Raw genomic sequence first — 18,983 nt, 5'->3', positions numbered from 1 at the left:
CACACCTGCTCTTTGCTGCTGGAGGGGAATGTCTTAGAACCTACTTGTCATAGACTCCCACAGGGGCAACTCCCAACATGACAGATGCCCAGTGGTAGCAGCCTCAGGGATGAAATGGTGTTGAGTAACGCAGGGGGCCTCCCAGCCCTCAGCACGCTGGCCACAAGACATTTTCCTGAGTCGTCAGTATTGACGGTATCAACACAGAAGCAGCTTAGGGAGCAGACGGGCAAGGACCCCCACAAGCACTCAGAACTGGAGCCAGAACAGCTTCTTGGCCAGGGCATTAGGGAGAAGGGTTTTGGACTCAGATGAAAACAGAAAGATGCAGGAGCTGAAAGGTCTTGCCTTGTCTCGGCTAAGTACTTAAGAAACAAAGATCAGAACATTGAAAAGTGGGAGCAAGACTCCCATGGGAAATTTTATGAGAAGGACTGTAACTTACACTCCTTCTTGAGGTACTTTAGGGGAAAACCCACAAATAGAAGGTGTCATAAAGCATGTCAAATGTTCTGGTCTCTGGTTTCTACGCTGAAGGTGAGCAAAGCTTGTGAAATGATTAAATCAGAACATGCTGACACATGTGTGCTACCATGGCTGTGTAAACAGAGAAGAAATGGTGTTACACGTTAAAATCCAAACCAGATCAGCTGTTTGGTCCCAGCCCATTTACAAACAGCCAGATCTACTTGTAAGTACCAAGTCTGTCTGTCTGTCTGCCCCCATGGCCACACACAGGTAGCCAAGAGGAGTCGGCACCCCACATCCATGGATTCGGGCAATGTCAGACCAAAATTATTCAGAAAAAGCAGTTCCATATGTATTGAGCATGTGCAGCCATTTTCCTCATCGTTATTCAATAAACAATATAGTATAAGTATGTGCATGCCATTAATTAGCATTGCATTGAGCACTGTAAGTAATCTAGATAAGGTTCAAAGTGCATGAGAGGATGCCACATGATGTAAGACACGTGGCCACCCCCTTTGGTATCCCAGAGGGTCGAGTGTCACTCCTCTGAGGATGCTGAGGAATGACAGCCACAGCAGGCTTGTGTTAGCCTGCTCATTTCCTTCCCAGCATGCCTCACTGTCGGCACTCACCGTGTTCCATTAACTGCGTGTGTCCTTCTTCCCGGCTCTCCTACGTGAACGTGAGCTCCCGTGGGACAGACAGCCTCTCTGCGTTCTTTGCTCTTAAAACCCTCACCACAAGGCTAGCAACTGACACACGCCAGGGTGTGTGTGTGTGTATTTGTCAATCACATAAATAAATAAGACATTTAAAATGAAATGGTGCAGCAGCAGCAACTTAAAAAGTAGCGCTTGCATTGAGAAGCTCGGGGGAGGAGAAAAGCACAGGGAAGAGAAACCGGTGTACACACACACTCCCAGAGACTGAGAAGCTCGGAAGAGGAGAAAAGCACAGGGAAGAGAAACCGGTGTACACACACACTCCCAGAGACTGACTTAGGCGGCTTCAAAGACTCGAGCATTATTCTCAAGCGCTCAGGCCTTGTGGGCCATAAGGGTAACCCTCCCCCTCGCCCCCACGCCAGACAATAATGACCAGAGGGGTACAGAAAGCAGGCTGGCAGAAGAGCTGCCAGACAAGAGCTCCTGGGGTTCTCAATGACCGGCCCACACAATGCCTCCTCTGTGGCGGGCACCTGATGGCTTTATCGGTCAGCTCATCTGAGCAAACAAGAACAATGATAACCTTTCTTCAAAGAGTACAGCACGGACCCTCCACTTAATGAAGGCAAATCACTCAGCATGACAGGGATCTCCTAGTGAATGGGGCTCCCATTGTGGCTCAAAGCCCTCCCCTGGCCCTGGTACCCTAGCACCTCCTCCTTCCATCCACCCTCCACTGAAAAGGAGGGGGCAAATATCCTGGACAAAGGAGGAATTGAAGAATGCTTCAACTCCCATGGAGAGGAGGGGGACCCTTAGGGTCAAATGACAAGGAGAGATGGGGGGCAGGGGGTGGGGGGCGAGGTATCCAATAAATCAGATTAAAATTCTGCTTGGGATGTTCTGCAGAAGCTGATACAGAAAACAGAACCAGATACCCAATAGAGTATCCTAACTTGTTCTGTCTAAAATAAAAGCATTCCTGCGCAGATTGGCAAGGATGCACAGACACCATGATTTGTACTACTGAAGCAGCTAGCAGGAAACCGAGCAAAGGAACCGAGGGGCGGACTCACGGAATGAAACACTATTCTTCCAAATAACAGCAAAAATCCCCAAGAATCACCAGCTCAACCTCTTCTCCGACAGGGAAGATTTAACTCACCTGCCGCCAAATGAAAAGAGCGCGTACATCACAGACATTAAGAGAGGGGAACTCAGGGGGCCCATAGATCAATTATAGACAAGCAGCTTGATGGTTTTTCCTTGTCTGTTTCAGGAACATAAGCTTCAGTGGCTTGTAAGAAAATAATCAAAGCATCCAAGTTTGAGGTAGGAGGCAAACTGGATCTCTTCACGTTCTATCACGTGACAGTAATGGGGGGAGGGATGTGGATGCTGGAGATGGACAGGTGGTGTCTCACTGAGACGAGCCTGCCTGTTAGTAGAAATAAATAAGTAAACACTCTTGATTAGGGCATTCTGACAGGAGTGAAGGGAAACCTTTTATCTCATTTCCCCCACACAAAATAAAGATTTAGCTAAGGTAAAAACTCGTGCTCAGGTCTCAAAGCAACAGACCCAGATCGTGCCATAAGTAAAAAACTGGGTTCACAATTGAGTTCTCACTTGCCCAGCTATTACTTACAGGGAAAACCAAAACTGTAAAAGCCAGGTAGAGAGGTAGGCAAGCAGGCCAGGGGCAGAGCTGTAATTAGCAGAACAAGACAGTTTTAACAAACTCTAGAAATTGGAGTGAGACCTCTTTCAAAATGCAAATCTCCCCCTAATTATCTGAATGATGATGCTAATCTATTTACAAAGAACACAAATGCTCCAGACTGAATTATAACTCAGAATTCAGTGCAGGGGCATGGCAACACTCAGTTCACACTTCCCGAGGCAGCTCAGGACCCTGACACTTACTTAACATCTAATTCCACAGCAAATGTGTTACGGGCGTGGTATAGATCTGAAGGTATGAACATGGATAGGCTAAAACATGTTGCTTGTACACTGATTTCCTCCTTTTGGCAGAAATGGGCCCAAAGTACATAAAGCAGTCCATAATTTAGCAAGTCCTCAGGATTACAGGTTGTAAACACACAGCACAACCACACACTCTGCTGCTCCAGGAGGCAGACAAAAACTCCCTTCTTAGGGTGGGTGTCCAGCTATGTGCCATGGAAACGTGGCCTTCCTCTACATGTCATGTATTTATAGCCATCAAACTGTGATAAAGTAAAGTGAGACCTCCAATCCACAAAGATCTGTGTTTGATGTATGGTGTGTGGGATCAGGGGGAGGATACATCCATGCATGACAGAGAACAGATTTATATGCATGACAGAAAGCCCTCCATTTACCATTTACATAAGGTTACTTAATGGTTTCAAATGCCAAAACTGCCTAAAAATGCCATCTATCCACAAACACTGCAGTGAACACATCTCAGGACAACACCTCTATGTGGCTGGGGTGTAGCTCAATGGTAGAGTGTTTAGCATGTGTGAGGTCCTGGGTTCCATTCCCAACTCCATGGGGAGGGGGGTAGACTGGGGTAGAAGAAGGGGCTGGAGAGAGGGTGCCTTTTGCATTTTCTTGGTACCATAGTTTTAACCCTATCCAGAGAGGTTGAATTACATTTCCACATAGGTCCAAATGCTATCTTGCATGAACTGCCAAGTGAAGACAGTTTGGAAATCTGCACGGGGCAGCAAAGCGAGCGACCAGTGGAGACACTTCTGTCAAGCCCTGTTCAGGATTAAGCACCAAGATGAGTAGTTTTCCAAAATGCATCTGCTTCTACTCACCAGGGCATGAAAGGACGACACTGAAAAGATCCCAAGGCGGCCCATTGCCACTTTCGTCGGCCGGCTGGCAAAAGCGAGTAGCCTTTTGGGGTTTGGCAGCTCCCCGCCCTGGAGGCTGGCTAAGTAACAGCGGAAACGGAACAGGTCCATCTGGAACTGTTCGAGATTCTGCTCCCAAACAAAGATCTACAGTAGTGAAAAGAAAAAAAAAAAGAGAGAGAGAGAGAGAAAGGTCAGAAAAGGCGAAAACAAATGTTAGCTACCTTTTCCCACAAAAATCTTACAGAACTGTTTATTGCTAAGGTACTAATTAAATCCTTGAGGGTAAACAACAGGGCCCCTAGGTCTCCTAGGGGGCATTTTTTCTTCTTTGCAAAGAGCTATAACCATAAACTCAGCATCATAAACATAAAACACATTGTTAGTTATTAGTGCCCTGTTAGCATAGATTTCACAGAGATTTTTGTGAGGTGGGGGAGCATGTTTAGTATGTCAGTCTGACCACAAACCTAAGACAGACAGAAAGAATTAAAATGTAGGGATCTCCAGTACTAAGGAACTCTCATGTCAACTAAGAGAGGACTTTTACTAAGAAAAGTAAGGCTGCCAGGTGGAAGTGACATATGCCTTTAATCCTACCACTCAGGAGGCAGAGGCAGGCGGATCTCTGTGAGTTCGAGGCCAGCCTGGTCTACAAAAGTGAGTTCTAGGATAGCCAGGGCTGTTACACAGAGAAACCCTGTCTCGAAAAACAAAAAAGAAAAGTAAGGCCAATTACAGGTCAAAAGCAAACAAACCAAAAGCTTTAGGAAAAGGGGATGGTATAAAGAAAGGGTGGAGATAGGAAACTGTCAATGGTGGAGATCCAGGTACTGGGGTACAGAGTTCCACCCAAAACTAGTGTCCACACATGTCCTTGTCACTCACAGCGGCAAAATATCTTCTGGCGACTGATGTGACATTTGAATAAGATCATAGGAGAGAGAGTACGTTCAAGAATAATGTCCTGGCATGGAGTGAAAGCTCATGGGACTAGAGAGATGGCCCAGTCATTGAGAGCATTGGCTGCTCTTATAGAGGCCCTGGGTTCTGTTCCCAGCACCCACACAACACTTCATTTCTAGTGGTGCTGATGCCCTCTTCTGGCTTCTGTGGACATCATGAACGGACGTGATGTGCAGACACACACCAGGTGACACCTATATACGTAAAATTAAATCTTTAAAACAGACAAAGTGAAAGCTGAGAGAGAGGTCCCTGGTGATATCTCCCTTTTTAATCTTGATTAAAATCAGTGTGAAGACACATGCTCATGACGGCAGTGTTCAAAGCGGCCAAGAAGCTGCTCATGGCTCAAACGCCCATCAAAGGAGAGATGGATAAACAGTGCTACACGTGTGCAATGGAAGAAAGAACGGCCCCCAAAGAGGTGACAGTCCTGAGTGTAAGCTCTGCTGCAAATCCAACTCCAAAAAGCTATGCGACATGAAGGAGGCAGGCACAAGGGTCACATACTAAGCAATTGCATCCTAGTGGCGCATCCCAAAGAGACAAACCATTCAAGACAGGATGCAGGGACAGAGAGGCCCAAACACTTAACAGGAGCTGGGTTCCTCTTAGAAGGAGATGAAGAAAGTGCCCACCTACCATTGCAACGTATTGACTGCAGCTAAACTGCTGCTCCCTTTACGTGGTTTTTTGTCATGTGAATTTGCCTGAATTTAAAAACTGCAGTGGCCGATCACACAAAGAACAGAGCAAAGGGGCCCTGTGCATCCTGTAGCTGTAGTGACTGTGGACAAACTTTCTTCTTGTCATGACTTCTTAAACACTATAGCACAATTATTGACATAACATTTATATCTATTCAGTATCATACATGATCTAGGGATGAATTAAAATGCATGAGAGGATGTGTGTAGGTTATGGACGCACGCTACGCCATTTTATGTCAGGGACTGGGGCATACCCAGATTTGGGTTTCTGTGGGGGGTCTTGAAACCAATTCACAATGGGTAGAGAGGGACAGCTGTATGGACTTTTTAAAACACTTTTTTTTTTTTAATTTAGGAATCCTAATCTAGGTTTATTGAGGAATCAAGAATGAATTCTCCTCATAGCCTAACTCCATGATAAGGTGGGGAAGAAAAAATCATAGATTTTCAAATACACAGATTCTCCTAGAATCACAAGGATTAGTAGGAGCTGGAAGGCTCCTCTCCCTGATTTCTGCCTTCCCTTCAATGTCATACTGTTCCCTTTAGCTCATAACAATCAACTCTGAACAAAGGACGAGGAAGCCGACAGTCACAACAAAGAGTTGAACAGTCTGGGTGACAGGCTGCTGCCATAGTGAAAAGATCTTTCAAGAATCCGAGACAGCGGAAAAGCAGGAAAGCCCTAACGAATCTCCCGGCTCCGAGCGCGGAGGAGGAGTCACCTGGTCTAATATGGTCTTCTTCTTCTTCGAGTCGGTGACCGAGGACAGCTGCATCTCACCCATCTTCTTCATCTTCTCATCCATGTCGATCTTCTGCTCCAGCTTCTTGATCTCTGACTTGAGGAGGCGGAGCGTGTCTTCCTTGTGGTGGTGTCTGGCGACGGCAGCTGCACAGGCAGAGTGGATGGCGGTGATCCAGTTTTCCAGCTCTGTCTGGCTGGTGGTCTACACGAGGAGGGTGCAGGGAGAAAGAGCCACTTTTTAGAAGATGACAGAGACTAACAGTGTGTGTTCAGGGAAGCAGTGTCTCTGAGGCAAGGTGTCAGGTCTGCACACACACACACACACACACACACACACACACACACACACACACACACACAGTACCTTGACTTACCCCTTCTAGAAATCCACCAAAGAAGGTCAGCCCCACCCTCAACCCCTCAAGTGGTACCCTCAAAGAAGCCGCATGTTACCCAAAGTACCTAGGAAATTCTCTTGCTTAAATGATACTTCTAAAGAATTTATCCCAGTTTTAAGCAGCTATATATAAAAACTAGGGTTGGGGGGAGCATTTCAAGGCAACCAGGATCGATGCTGCCTTAGGGAACTCCAAGAATAGTAGCAAGAGCCCAGCAGCCAGCCTCAAACTACCAAGAGTTTGTTTAAGAAGAGCACTAAGATCATGCTATGTGACGCACACCAAAGGACAGGTACCCTCCACATGGACAGGTACCCTCCCCGTGGGGGTAGTATGAGACAAAGATGCTCTAGAAGGCAAAAGGGGCCAAGTTTAGGGGCAAAAACTCATGCAAAATTATTATATGCAAAATCATTAGAAACTCACAAGATCTGCACAAGCTCCAGCCAGATCAAACCCCAACACGAAAAGGGGGGGGTGGGCACAAGTCCCAAGGTTAGCTGGAGAGCTATTGTCGTTTGGTTGCTGCCGGGAGAGGGGAGTCCGTTTGCTTTAATGGTGTGACGCCTGGTGTGTCAGCCATGCTCCAGGGTAGGCAGGCCCCACACCAAGGAGTGCTCTCCAATACAAACTGGGTTAAAAGATCCAGAGAGGCAGGCGGTGGTGGACACGCCTTTAATCCCAGCACTCAGGAGGCAGAAACAGGCGGATCTCCGTGAGTTCGAGGACAGCCTGGTCTAGCCTGGTCTACGGAGCAAATTCTATAGAGGACAGCCAGGGTGACACAGAGAAACCCTGTCTTGAAAAAAAACCCAAACAATTAAATAAATAAACATTGAGAGGGACAGGAAGAGCAAGAGGGGGGAGGGGAAAGACAGAGAGGGGAATGGGTGAGGAGGGAGATGGGGAGGATCTGGGAGGAATTGGCGAAGGGGAAAATATAATAAAATAGATTATATAAAATTCTCAAGGAGGCAGGGCAGTGGTGGCGCACGCCTTTGATCCCAGCACTCAGGAGGCAGAGCCAGGAGGATCTCTGAGTTCAAGGCCAGCTCTGGGCTACAGAGCGAGATCTAGGACAGGCACCAAACTACACAGAGAAACCCTGTCTCAAAAAACCCAAAAAACAAACAACAAAAAAAAAAAAAAAAAAAAAACCTCAAAGAATAAAAACACTATGTTTTTTTAACTAGGATATCAAGTAGGAAATATTTGTAAATGTAGAGATGCTAGATTTTTCTAGGTGTTCCCATAAGCCCAAAGAATTCAGTATAGGCGAAGGCGTCAGCTCAGCCGAAGAAATGATTGACTCAGCCATTTCTTAGTAGCACTACGGTGGCTGCTGTCATCTTTTTTTCCTCTGAGGCACTAACCTCTATTTCTACCTCACGAGTGGGTTGGCTTATAAACAAAATTCTTTTAACAGGACCAACACAAAAATCTTGTAACAGGACCCTCCCCCAACCCCAGCATATTGGTAGCTAAGAATGGAAATTTTAGTCTAAGGACCACTGAAGCCATCAGTAATCCTTCTGAATCTGGGAGTTTTGTATTCATCCAAAGAAATGGCATCCAATATTAAAAATGTTGTCTTGCAAGAAAACTAGCTCACAAAATTAAAAGACCTGACAGCGGCTGTGTTTATAGAGAGAGACACATTGTCAGTGGTAAGGATGCAGTCATCTAGACATGCTCATAACGGAACAGAAGCAGACCGGCAAGCAAATGGGATTGACTGGTGTGGACTGAGGAGGAGGAGGAGAAGAAGATGAGGTAAAGACATTAAAGCCACAGGTAAACTCAGAGTGTGGAAAAATCTGGAAGGAGTTGCCTGTGTGTGTGTGTGTGTGTCTGTGTGTGTCTGTGTGTGTGTGTGTATGTGACTGTATACGAACGCGCAAATCCACTTTCGAAGTATTCCTTTTCCAGGTCCTTATCTTACAACTTCCCCCTTAAAAAAAAAAAACACAGAGTTCAAGCTCCTCCCACAGACAATGAGACCACCAAGCCTTGCTGCCAGGGTGATGTGGTGTCTGACCCCTAGACCTCTCAGGGGAGGCTGTTTCGTCGCTGGGTTATTTTTCCTGGTTTTACTTGTTTACCTGAGTCTTAGAGGGAGGTTTGGACTGCCTAGGTGGCCCAAACTCTTGATCTTTTATCCTCAGCCTCCTGAGTGTGAGCCACCCAGCCTGGGTACATATTTACTTTTGCTAGAAAAAGAACCAACTTACACGGAAAAGTAATAATAAGGATTATTTTTCTGGAAAAAAATAAAATAAAACAGTAACTCTAGTGATGGCAAATGTTTGAAGCCCTAGGCAGTTTCTGTGCACTCAGAATGAGGATAAATGCTTCAGAAAGCAGTTAAGTACAACTGACTGAAGTTGGGTATATGAATGCCTTGTGGCCCACTAACTGAACTCACGGTATAGAACTAACTAAATATGCTTATATGTCCAGCAAAATTAATGTACCAGAACACACGCACATGCACACGCACATACGCACACTGAAGCATTTTTTAAACAATTTATTTTTATTTTATATGTGTGTTTTGCCTGCCTGTGTTTGTGTACCATATGTGTGCAGCCCTAGAGGCGGCCAGTAGAGGGCGTCAGAACTCCCGGGAACGGAGTTAAAGAGAGGGGAACTCACTTGTGCTTCCCTCCTATGAGGACCTCAGCCCAACTCAGCCAAGGGCCAGGCTGTCCCTTCTCTCTTCCAAGAAGTGGGAAGCAGGGAGACGGGGTTTAAGCTTAATAGTATTTACCCAGCACTCCCAAGGCTCTGGATTTGATTCTCAGCACACAAACAAATAAATGGAGCTGATATCAGTTGAAATTATGGTAGTTTGTAATTGTCCCCAAAATCTCACAGGGGGTGGCAATAGTAGGAGGTTCTGGCTTTGTTGGAGTGGGCATGGCCTTGTTGGAGGAAGTGTGTCACTGTGGTTTTGGTTCTGAGGTTCCCTATGCTCAGGATACTGCCCACTGTCTTAGTTGACTTCCTGTTGCCTGCAAATGTAGAACTCCCAGCTACTCCTCAAGCACCATGTCTGCCTGCATGCCGCCATGCTCCACACCACGATGACAATGGACTGAACCTCTGAAACCGTAAGCGAGCCACGCCACTTAAACGTTTTTGTAATAAGAGTTGCCATGGTCATGGTGTCTCTTCACAGCAATAAAACACTAAGACACTAAACTAAATGTCATCAGTCTTGGAACTTCTTCTAAAGGCCAGCAGATGGTGACTGCCACAGGCTGAGATGGAGCTGGGACCAATGGAAAGTTATATGATAGGTACAGAATTCTGGTGTAGCCAAGAGGAGAAATTGTTCTGGAAGCAGACAAAAGCAACACGGCATAGCAATGTGAATGTGTGTGATGCTATGGGACTGGGCACCCACATCCTTGGGTTCAGATGGAGCCATTTTATGTGCATTATATGATAACCAAAAAGAAAAGAATATTTTAGAGGTGAAAAGGGAGCTAGGGATGGGCACGGCTGGCCAAGTGCTTGCACACAGGGTCTGAGTTTGAGCCCCAGCACCCACTGAAAAAGCTGAGTGTGAAAGTGCACACTTGTAACCCCAGGGCTGAGAGAGGGACAGAGGAGAATCGGAGAGTGATGGCCAGGCTAGCCTATCCTAATCAGAGAGCTCCTGGCCAATGAAAGACCCTGTCTCAAAAAAGAAGAAGAAAAAAAGAGTGGAAGGCTGTCCCTAGGTTTAAACACACACATAATCACTGGTACACACATCAAAAATAAATCAATAAATCAATTGCAACCAGGAGAGGGGGAAATGCCAGTCCTCCAGAGCTGGAGAAACGTGTGGTGATAGCTTTATGAAAAATGTAGCCATCGGCCCCTGTAACCACCAAGCGTGTCTCAGCCATCTGACTCTGGAAGCCTCTCAGTGGCTGAAGGCATTTCCATCAGTGAGAATTTTCGCTCCTGCTGTCCTGTCTAAATAAAACAGCAGTCCCTCCCTGCCATTCTCGATCACTAAACCAAACCCATTCCTGAGCAAAACAATTCACTAAATGAGCTCTGGAGCCCAGCCGGTCCTTTGGCGGCGGCAGGAGGGAGCCCTGTGTTGATGAGGGTGGGAAACCTGTGTGCTCACTTCCGTGGAGAAAAGTCCTGACACAGTCCATCAGTTCACAGGCTCCCGAGTTCTGACGTGACCTCAGCAGACTGCTAACTTAATGCAGCGGGGCCCAGGAAGGCCTCTCGCCAGACTAAAACTCTTGACACTTGGAAAAGCTGCTCAGCCCATTAGCCTGTACCGCCTCCTCACGGCAGGCAAATGTAGTCAGAGATATAATCAAAGAAAGCGCTCATCGTCAGAGCCCAGTGGCCACAAAGGCAGAAGGAGAGACCACCCACACCCACCCATATGCCCTGGCCCACCCTCACTAGGCATCCCCATCCATCACACAAATGGCAGTGGACAGGTAGAGAGAATGGTTTTGTGATTCTTCCTCTGCCTTCTGGGGATGCTATAAATACTATATGAAGTTCAGTGAGGAGGAAAAAGAGGAGGTCTTGCCAACAGATAATCAGAAAAAAAAATGTATTTGCATAAGAGCCCCTCTGTGTGCGGAGATATGATGAGGCTCGGGGCTTCATTATGTATTTAAATAGATCCAGCGTCAATTACCCAGTGCACGGAGGACCCTCGGTGATTTCGGATAATCAGTGGTTTACGTGAGCGGCAGGAGAGAAAGGCAGGCTCATTTCAAACTGGAGAGATCCTGGAGAACCAGCGCCAGGCCTGAGGAACTGAGACTCGGAGGAAGCTGAGTTGAGAAAGACTCAAGAATCAGCCTACGAACCATTAAACTTCTATTTTCAATTTTCAAAGAACCAAAGAGAAGGAATGGAAGTGTCCATCTCTTAAGAGGCTAGATGAGATGAGAGTACTGTGTGACTTCAAAGGTCTGCTCCTCTTGGTTGCATTCATCATATCAGAGAGTTTGATTAATCCAAATTTAGTTAATTAAGTATACATGTCTAATATCGGCAAAGGGAACTTAACATGGAGACTCTACTCCCACACTGGAGGTTAGACGACTGTGCACACACTCACTCTCTTCCTGTCTCCAACTGAAGGTCATTTTTATAGAAGCGGGGAGTTGAGTCCAGGAAGCTTAGGCACCAGAGAAGCAAGAGCTGCTGGCTGTGAACGAGGAAGTGCATGGATACCAGCCCCGTGAATTAGAAGCACAGGACACATCACTGGTAAAGCTGAGCAGACCCCTGAGAAAATGCCTACAAACACTGTCCACTGAGGTCCCTCCGCAGAAGGACTGGCGTCTGTCCAGGCTGTGAGAGTAACTGAGCACACGCAGATGATGACCGGGCAGGTTAAGGTGTCTCGTGATTAAGTAGAAATTAAGTAGGAGCAGAGCGTGATCTCCAGGTATGGGATGCAAGCCTCCGGCGGGAAAGTCAGAGAACAGAGAGGCAAGTACACAGACTCAGAGGCTTCCCTTAAACCTACGGCATCCTCAGAAAAGCCAGAGGACCACACGCTGGACACCAACATCAGTGTCTGTTACAGCGGAAAGAGGAGCAGGGAGGTGGGAAGAAAGGAGACGAGGAAGGAGGTGTGTGCCCTTGTCAGAAGTCCAAACCACTGAACTAGCTCGGGGTAGACTTAAACAACCCTCCCCCTTCCTCTTCCAGAAGTAGTCCGTGTTGGGTCTTTTTTATGGCAATGGAAAGCAGGCTGCCAATTGTCTGTACTGTACTTTTAACACAGGGAAACCTCTGACACATTCACAGAAGGGTATGCCAAGACACTCATTTCTGGCCCTGCATATCACTTTGCACTGTAACACCATACCCTCCATCAGGGGCAGTGGGGTCTGCCCCAGCCCTATACCTCAGGAGGCCCCATACTTTAAAGTGCTTCCCTTGAGGGTCTTAGTGTCCCTGCTGTGGCTAGAATATGTATGGTTCCCTGCAAAACCTCAGGCTAAGACTGGCCCCCAAAGTAACTGTGTCTAGTGGAGGCCCCAGGGTCAGAGGCAGGGCCTCCTGAATGCATCAGTGTTCTTGTTGTGCGAGTTAACGCCTGCTCTCCTGAAATCAGCTTCCTTAACACAAGAGCGGGCTGTCAAATAACGGCGGTGCACACTCCTGCTCAAGCCTGTTCGCACACACCCACGCTCCCTTCACCTCCTAGCAGGAGTTGAGGTTGACTATGACAAACTTTCTACGATACAGCCTGAGAGCAGGGATACGATCCACCATGTTGGGGAAACGGGACTTCGTTACAGACCAGGTCAACACACGAACTGCCAAAGGAAAGAAAGACCTGAGATGTAGCTTGTCTTACCTAGACAACCAAAGAAGGTGATATAAGGATCCACCATGATATCAGCGAACTCATGATATCAACGAACTCACTTCAAGGGCAAAACCCCACAAAGACAAAGATATTTCAAAGAAATTCAAGTTCTGTGTTTAGGTTTGGGGGGAAAGTCTACCAAATAAATGGGGAAGTCTACGGGATAAGAGTAGATGCTGGGGGTGGGGGTTGTTAGGGTACCACAAACTCAGAAGAAGTTGATGGTATGATTTAAAGACACAATGTTGTGGGAGAGGAAAACCCCAGTGCTGGGTGCACAGGGCTGACCACATGAGGACAGGAGGCACAAGGAGGACCAAATCTACAAATGACAGGGGGATGGCTCAAGAGCCTTGGACATTTAGCCCAAAGAGGAGAAGTGGCCCTCCCTTTCAGACATGATGCCCAGCGGGAGGAAAGCTGACTTCAGGCCAGGTACTGGGCTGCTAAATCCCCTCTTGGGTCTTCTCCAGAGTCTACTCGCTGCATTTTCTCAGCCTGCTACTCTAGTCCTGGGCATTTGTCTGTGACCTTCGTGACCTTCCTAACGTCAGACACCTGGCAGTAGGGTCCCCAGAGACCGGTGAAACTCAAAACCTCTCCTTATTCACAGTGAAGCCACATTCAAGGTCTATAATGCAATGGTTAGGAAAAGCACAGAACGCTTTCTTCCTTCTGTTTCTTACTAAAGTTGAAATGTTCCTGATGGCAACTGAGACTTTACTGTCTGCCGGACACTCGACCAGGCTAATCAACATTTAATCTGTGCCTCAAGAGAATGATGCAGATGCTGTGTTTTGTTTGTTTTTTTTTTCAAGCCTCCTTTTAATAAGCACAGAGTACTATTTCTTTTTATGAGTGTTTAAAAATATGCATAAAGTAGCCTAGTGAAAATAGTCTTCAAAAGGAGAGAAAAACACAGCCAGAAAAGGTACTCCTCTGCTCAGGTCCATCTTTCCTTCCCTCCTCTACATGTCCAGCTGCACACGACTTCCTGCTCCATCAAGCGGCCACCTCTCTTGTCCTGTCTGGTAGCTACGCTCCCTAGGCATTTGGTACAGGGAAACCCATGTTGGGATGTTTCCTGTGAGTGGCTGGGTTGTCTGGAACTGTGGCATCCTCTAGGAATCCATGACTGAAAGCCAGGGAGGAAACTGGACTTGGTGAGGGGCTGGTGGTGTCTCTGACATCGGGTCGGAGGAGAGAGCTCTAACAAACATAGTTAAGGGCAGGAGCTGCAGCCACACTCTGCAGACACATAACACTCCTTCTAGATCAGCTGCTCCAACATGCTCCCTCACCCTCGCCCCCACTCTGCACACAAAACCCCCTTTTCTACTTCTGTGAGTAACATGAATCTCTTCTCCAGGGCGGATGTGCTGGAATCTGGGCAACCGGGTAGAATCATCGGCACACAGGCTCTGCAAATAGTGTGCCCTGAATTGAGCCCTGGGGCTGAAATAACCTACAAATTATTCCCATAATCACGGCTGATCTCCCTCGCTTTAACCTCACCCCTGCACACACAGGTTTCTTTCAAATTCGGCCCCTCTGGAGTTATGTGGATTACAATAAGTAGACGGCAGAAAATGCCTTCATGGGTCCCAAACAACAGTAATTTCCTCTGAAAAGGTTCATTTTGTCCTTTATCCCACATAAGTAGCATAAAAAAGTTCCCCATAACAAGAAGACAGAGGTTTCCATGAATACGGTCTTATGCGGCTACAAAAAGCATTTTACAGAATGTGACTTACTGGGTATATTCCACTAGCAATTACGGCCACGCAAGTCCTTTCAACATGAATTCACACCAGAGGTGTGTACGGGAAATGACAGCAGGTCTCCCTTCCTGTCGATCAGATTATCACCTGACGTGTGTGGGGAGGCAAGATGACCCAACCCAGGCTACCGCTGGCCTAAGTTCCCAAGGAACGGCTTAACTGTTAAGGCCTGAAGGGGATGGCCACTTTATAGTCACCACTGCTCCCAGCCCATACCCTTCTTAGGATCAGCGGTCACACCGATGGAACAAATGGTATACACTCGGACAACAGGGGGGTGTGGGAAAAGAGGAGCATGGGCTAGCTCAGCCCTGCTTCTCACCGACTGAACCTGGCGGCCGCTCCTGCCTGTCTAAGCTCCAGCTTCCCAAGTGCGGTGAACAGTCCAATCAACAAATCCAAACGTCATCTACTGAGGGACCCATACTGTGAAGCACTCTCAAAACAGCAACAGACTTTAAATCAGTTATGCTGGACAGATATTAAATAAAGGACACCGTTTATAAAGAAGCAACTATAATAGTAACATTAAAGTCTGACTATTGTATCATTTTATTTTTTTTAAAGTGTGGGTGGCAGTGCTGGAGACTGAACTTGGACCTCTTGCACACTCTGCAAACAGTCTACCAACCGAGACTCATCCCCAGACCCTTGACGACCGAGTTAGAAAATACTTCCTCGCTTCCAAGTTAACATCGCTTTTTAGAGTGAATCCTCTGAATTTGCTCAGCTGTAATATAAACAGGGAGCACTAATCAAGAAATCAATTTTCGTTTTTAATCTCCTATAAGGGGCTGACAGATGGCTCAGAGGTTAACAGTGCTTGCTGCTGCACACGAATCTACACACACAAGAAACACACGGAATTTCAGGCAGAATAAATTCAGTCACTGACTCCAAATCACATTATAAGCTACACAAACACAAAAGGCAAGTAAATCATCACAAAAATCCATCTCAGTTATAAGAATGACAGTGGGCTTCTCTTTGAAGCTACGGAGGCAGCGGGATAACATTTTTCAATACATGGCATAAGGCTGTCAATCAAGAATACTATACCCAGAAAAACTATCCCTCACCAATGAAGGACGGGCAGGATAGCTTTGGAAGTAAGGACACCTGCCACAAAGTCTGATGACCTGAGTTTGATCCCCAGAACCCACATGGTGGGGGAGAGAACTGACTTCTGCAAGTTGTCCTCTGACCTCCACACCGTTCTCCCAATCCCACACACAAAGAAGTAAAAACTGAGCTGCCACTACTCATGCCCACGATTCCCCGTCAGCAACCTTTCTCAATCAATTAATCAATCAATAATCAGTCAATCAATCAATGATAAATCCAGTGACTCTCAGATAAACAAGTGTGTTGGCTTGGATGACAAAAGGCATATTCATTCTATTTGATAAGCAGGCTGATGTGTACACGTGGGTGTCCGGTAGCTATGGAGTGCCTCAAACTCCTGTATCTTGCCCTGAGTGGTGACTGCATATTTATCTCGTGACAGCTCACTGAATGTTTCATTTCCATTTTGTGCATTCAGCTTTCTCTGTGGCCTTCATCACATTAATGGAATAAATGAGGGGAACCTTCCTCATCAAAAGCACCGAAAGTTCTTGCAAACTGAAAGGATTCACTATAAAAGGAAATGTTAACCTTGAAGCCGAGAAGTATTTTTGTAGAACAATTTAATAGTCAGACTTCAAGAATGCTTGAGAGAAAGTTCTGGTAAGCAGAGAAATAGAAACGATTTAGGGACAACCAGTCCTTTCTGGGCTGTAATTATTTTACCTTATGATTAATATTAGCAGAGAACATATTATGATAAAAATTTTGACAGCTCAAATCACACCTAAATTAAGGAACTCATGATCCTATTCTGAGTGCCGTACGATGCTTCTGAAGCCACACCAAGAAACCCATCAGTTCACATCAAACACAGCAGGTTTCTCCAACCCAAAGCACAGTTTTCCTTGGTCCTCACATTCAAACTTTACCTGAGGTCTCTCATTTCTGCAATTCATTGCCGGTATTTATCTTGTCATTTATCACTTTTGTCTCTAGCGTGAAAAAAATCTCACCAGCATTTTAAAGGGGAGGGCAGGGTACCTGGGCGAGACAGGAAGGCTCCCTGTGCCATGAAAGCACCCCACAAACCTGAAAGAGGAAGGCGTCACCCAGGGAGTTGCTGAGGCAGAAGACGAAGTCCTTCTTGGGGTGCTCAGGCACAGCCTGCACAATGCTGTTCTCCACCCAGACAGCGTGCTTGGGGACACTGTTGTGGTCTATCCCAGACCTGCCGTCACTCTCATAGAAAAAGAGTGTGCAACCTGAGGAGGGAGACAGAACAGGGTCTGTGTGAGTATTTAGTGCAGGGCCAATGACAGACATCTAAGAGAAACTGACACGAGATCAGGACAGGGCTGGACATTAGAGTGTGCGGGAGCCCACAGGGTAAAGAAAACAGGGTGTTGCTTGCAATCAGGTCTTTGATGGACGTATGGAAAAATAAAGATCTTGAGTTATAGCATCCCAACTAGCAAAGAGATTCTTCAAGGTCTTAGAGTCCTACTCTCTGTGTCAGAACGTTTTCTTGTAAGCATCCTTGTAGGCGGGTGTGCGGGCATACACTGCTATGAAATAGAGTAGCTGTTTGACTATGTAAAGATGTGTTGCTGTTTCCCCGGCCTGCCTAAGGTACCTGGTCGGTCCAGTAAAAAGCTGAACGGCCAATAGCAAAGCAAAAGAGGATAGGTGGGGTTGATGGGCAGAGAGAGTAAGAAGAGGGAGAATCTAGAGAGAAAGAGAGGGAGACACCAGGGGCCAGCCAACCAGGCAGCTGCCAGTCAGACAGACAGGAGGAAGCAGGAAAGTAGGACATACAGAAGGAAAGAAGAGCAAAAAGCCCCAAGGCAAAATGGAGATGAAGAGAAACAGGTTAAATTAAGTTAGAAGAGCTGGCTAGAAATGAGCCTAAGCTAAGGCCGAACATTCCTAATGAATACGTCTCCAGTCATGATCTGGTGGTATGAGAAAGCCTGCTACAACACACCTATAATCTCAGCACTCGGGAGGCAGAGGCAGGGGGATCTCTGTCAGTTTCAGGCTAGCCTAGTTTACATACAGAGTTCCAAGCCAGCTAGGGATCCTGTCTTTGCCCTCAAACGATACAGACTTTGGGGTCACCCAAGTCCAGTGGTGACTATAAATACAGCTCTATAGCCTCCCCCAGGGTAGCACTATCAGGATGTGAAGGCAGACACTTCCCTTGGAGCTTACTCCTCAACAGCCTCCTGTGATATGCAGCCAGGAAACCCAAAATATATATTTTTTATTTTTGGATCTAGGTCCTTGGAGAAAACAGTAGTACTGGTTTATAGAAAAGATGCATTTCTGACCTCAGATACAATCTTTATTTTTTTTTTTCCCCTAGAATAAAACGATGGCCTTGTACTTTCTGTAACAGGAAGTGTATGGCGCTCCCAGGAAGGTCTTAGGGAAGCCAGGACCTTGGCCCATCTTTTAACTGGACCGTGAAACAGGGAGATGGCAGCAATAGAAACACTTGGTAAGTTTGTAAAGCAGCATCTTCACTGCTAGAACTCGAAGCTCACTAAAATAGCAAGTCCTAACTGAACACATACTCTCAACTGGTCCACGGCTCTGGGCTGGACAACTACAGAACTTAACACATACTAAATCCTCAACTGGTCCACGGCTCTGGGCTGGACAACTACAGAACTTAACACATATCAAATCCTCAACTGGTCCATGGCTCTGGGCTGGACAACTACAGAACTTAACACATATCAAATCCTCAACTGGTCCACGACTCTGGGCCGGACGACTACAGCACTCATCCCCAACTTCCATACAAACTATTTGGTTCATTTCAGCCATCTCCTTATTCCAAGACCAAACCAAACCTTATAGGAATTACAACACCCTTGAAAGCACAATGCACTTGGGTACAACAGGAATCTATACAGGAAAATTGGCCACATGTGATAGAGAAAGAAGAAAAGCCATTT

At 46.5% G+C, this 18,983-nt stretch overlaps 1 protein-coding gene across 1 annotated transcript in view; it reads right to left on the bottom strand.

Moving 5' to 3' along the window:
* Tiam1 (TIAM Rac1 associated GEF 1) overlaps positions 1 to 18,983 on the bottom strand; it is a 379,222-nt gene that overhangs the window by 85,335 nt on the left and 274,904 nt on the right. Inside the window, 3 exon segments of the mRNA XM_037209650.1 lie at positions 3,950 to 4,135; positions 6,390 to 6,614; positions 17,110 to 17,282. Of these exon segments, the coding sequence (XP_037065545.1) occupies positions 3,950 to 4,135; positions 6,390 to 6,614; positions 17,110 to 17,282 (584 nt within the window).

This window comes from Peromyscus leucopus, chromosome 12, assembly GCF_004664715.2.
Source record: "Peromyscus leucopus breed LL Stock chromosome 12, UCI_PerLeu_2.1, whole genome shotgun sequence".
NCBI lineage: Eukaryota > Metazoa > Chordata > Mammalia > Rodentia > Cricetidae > Peromyscus > Peromyscus leucopus.
Note: the sequence above shows the minus strand (reverse complement) of the source record. Positions and strands in the feature narration are given on the sequence as shown.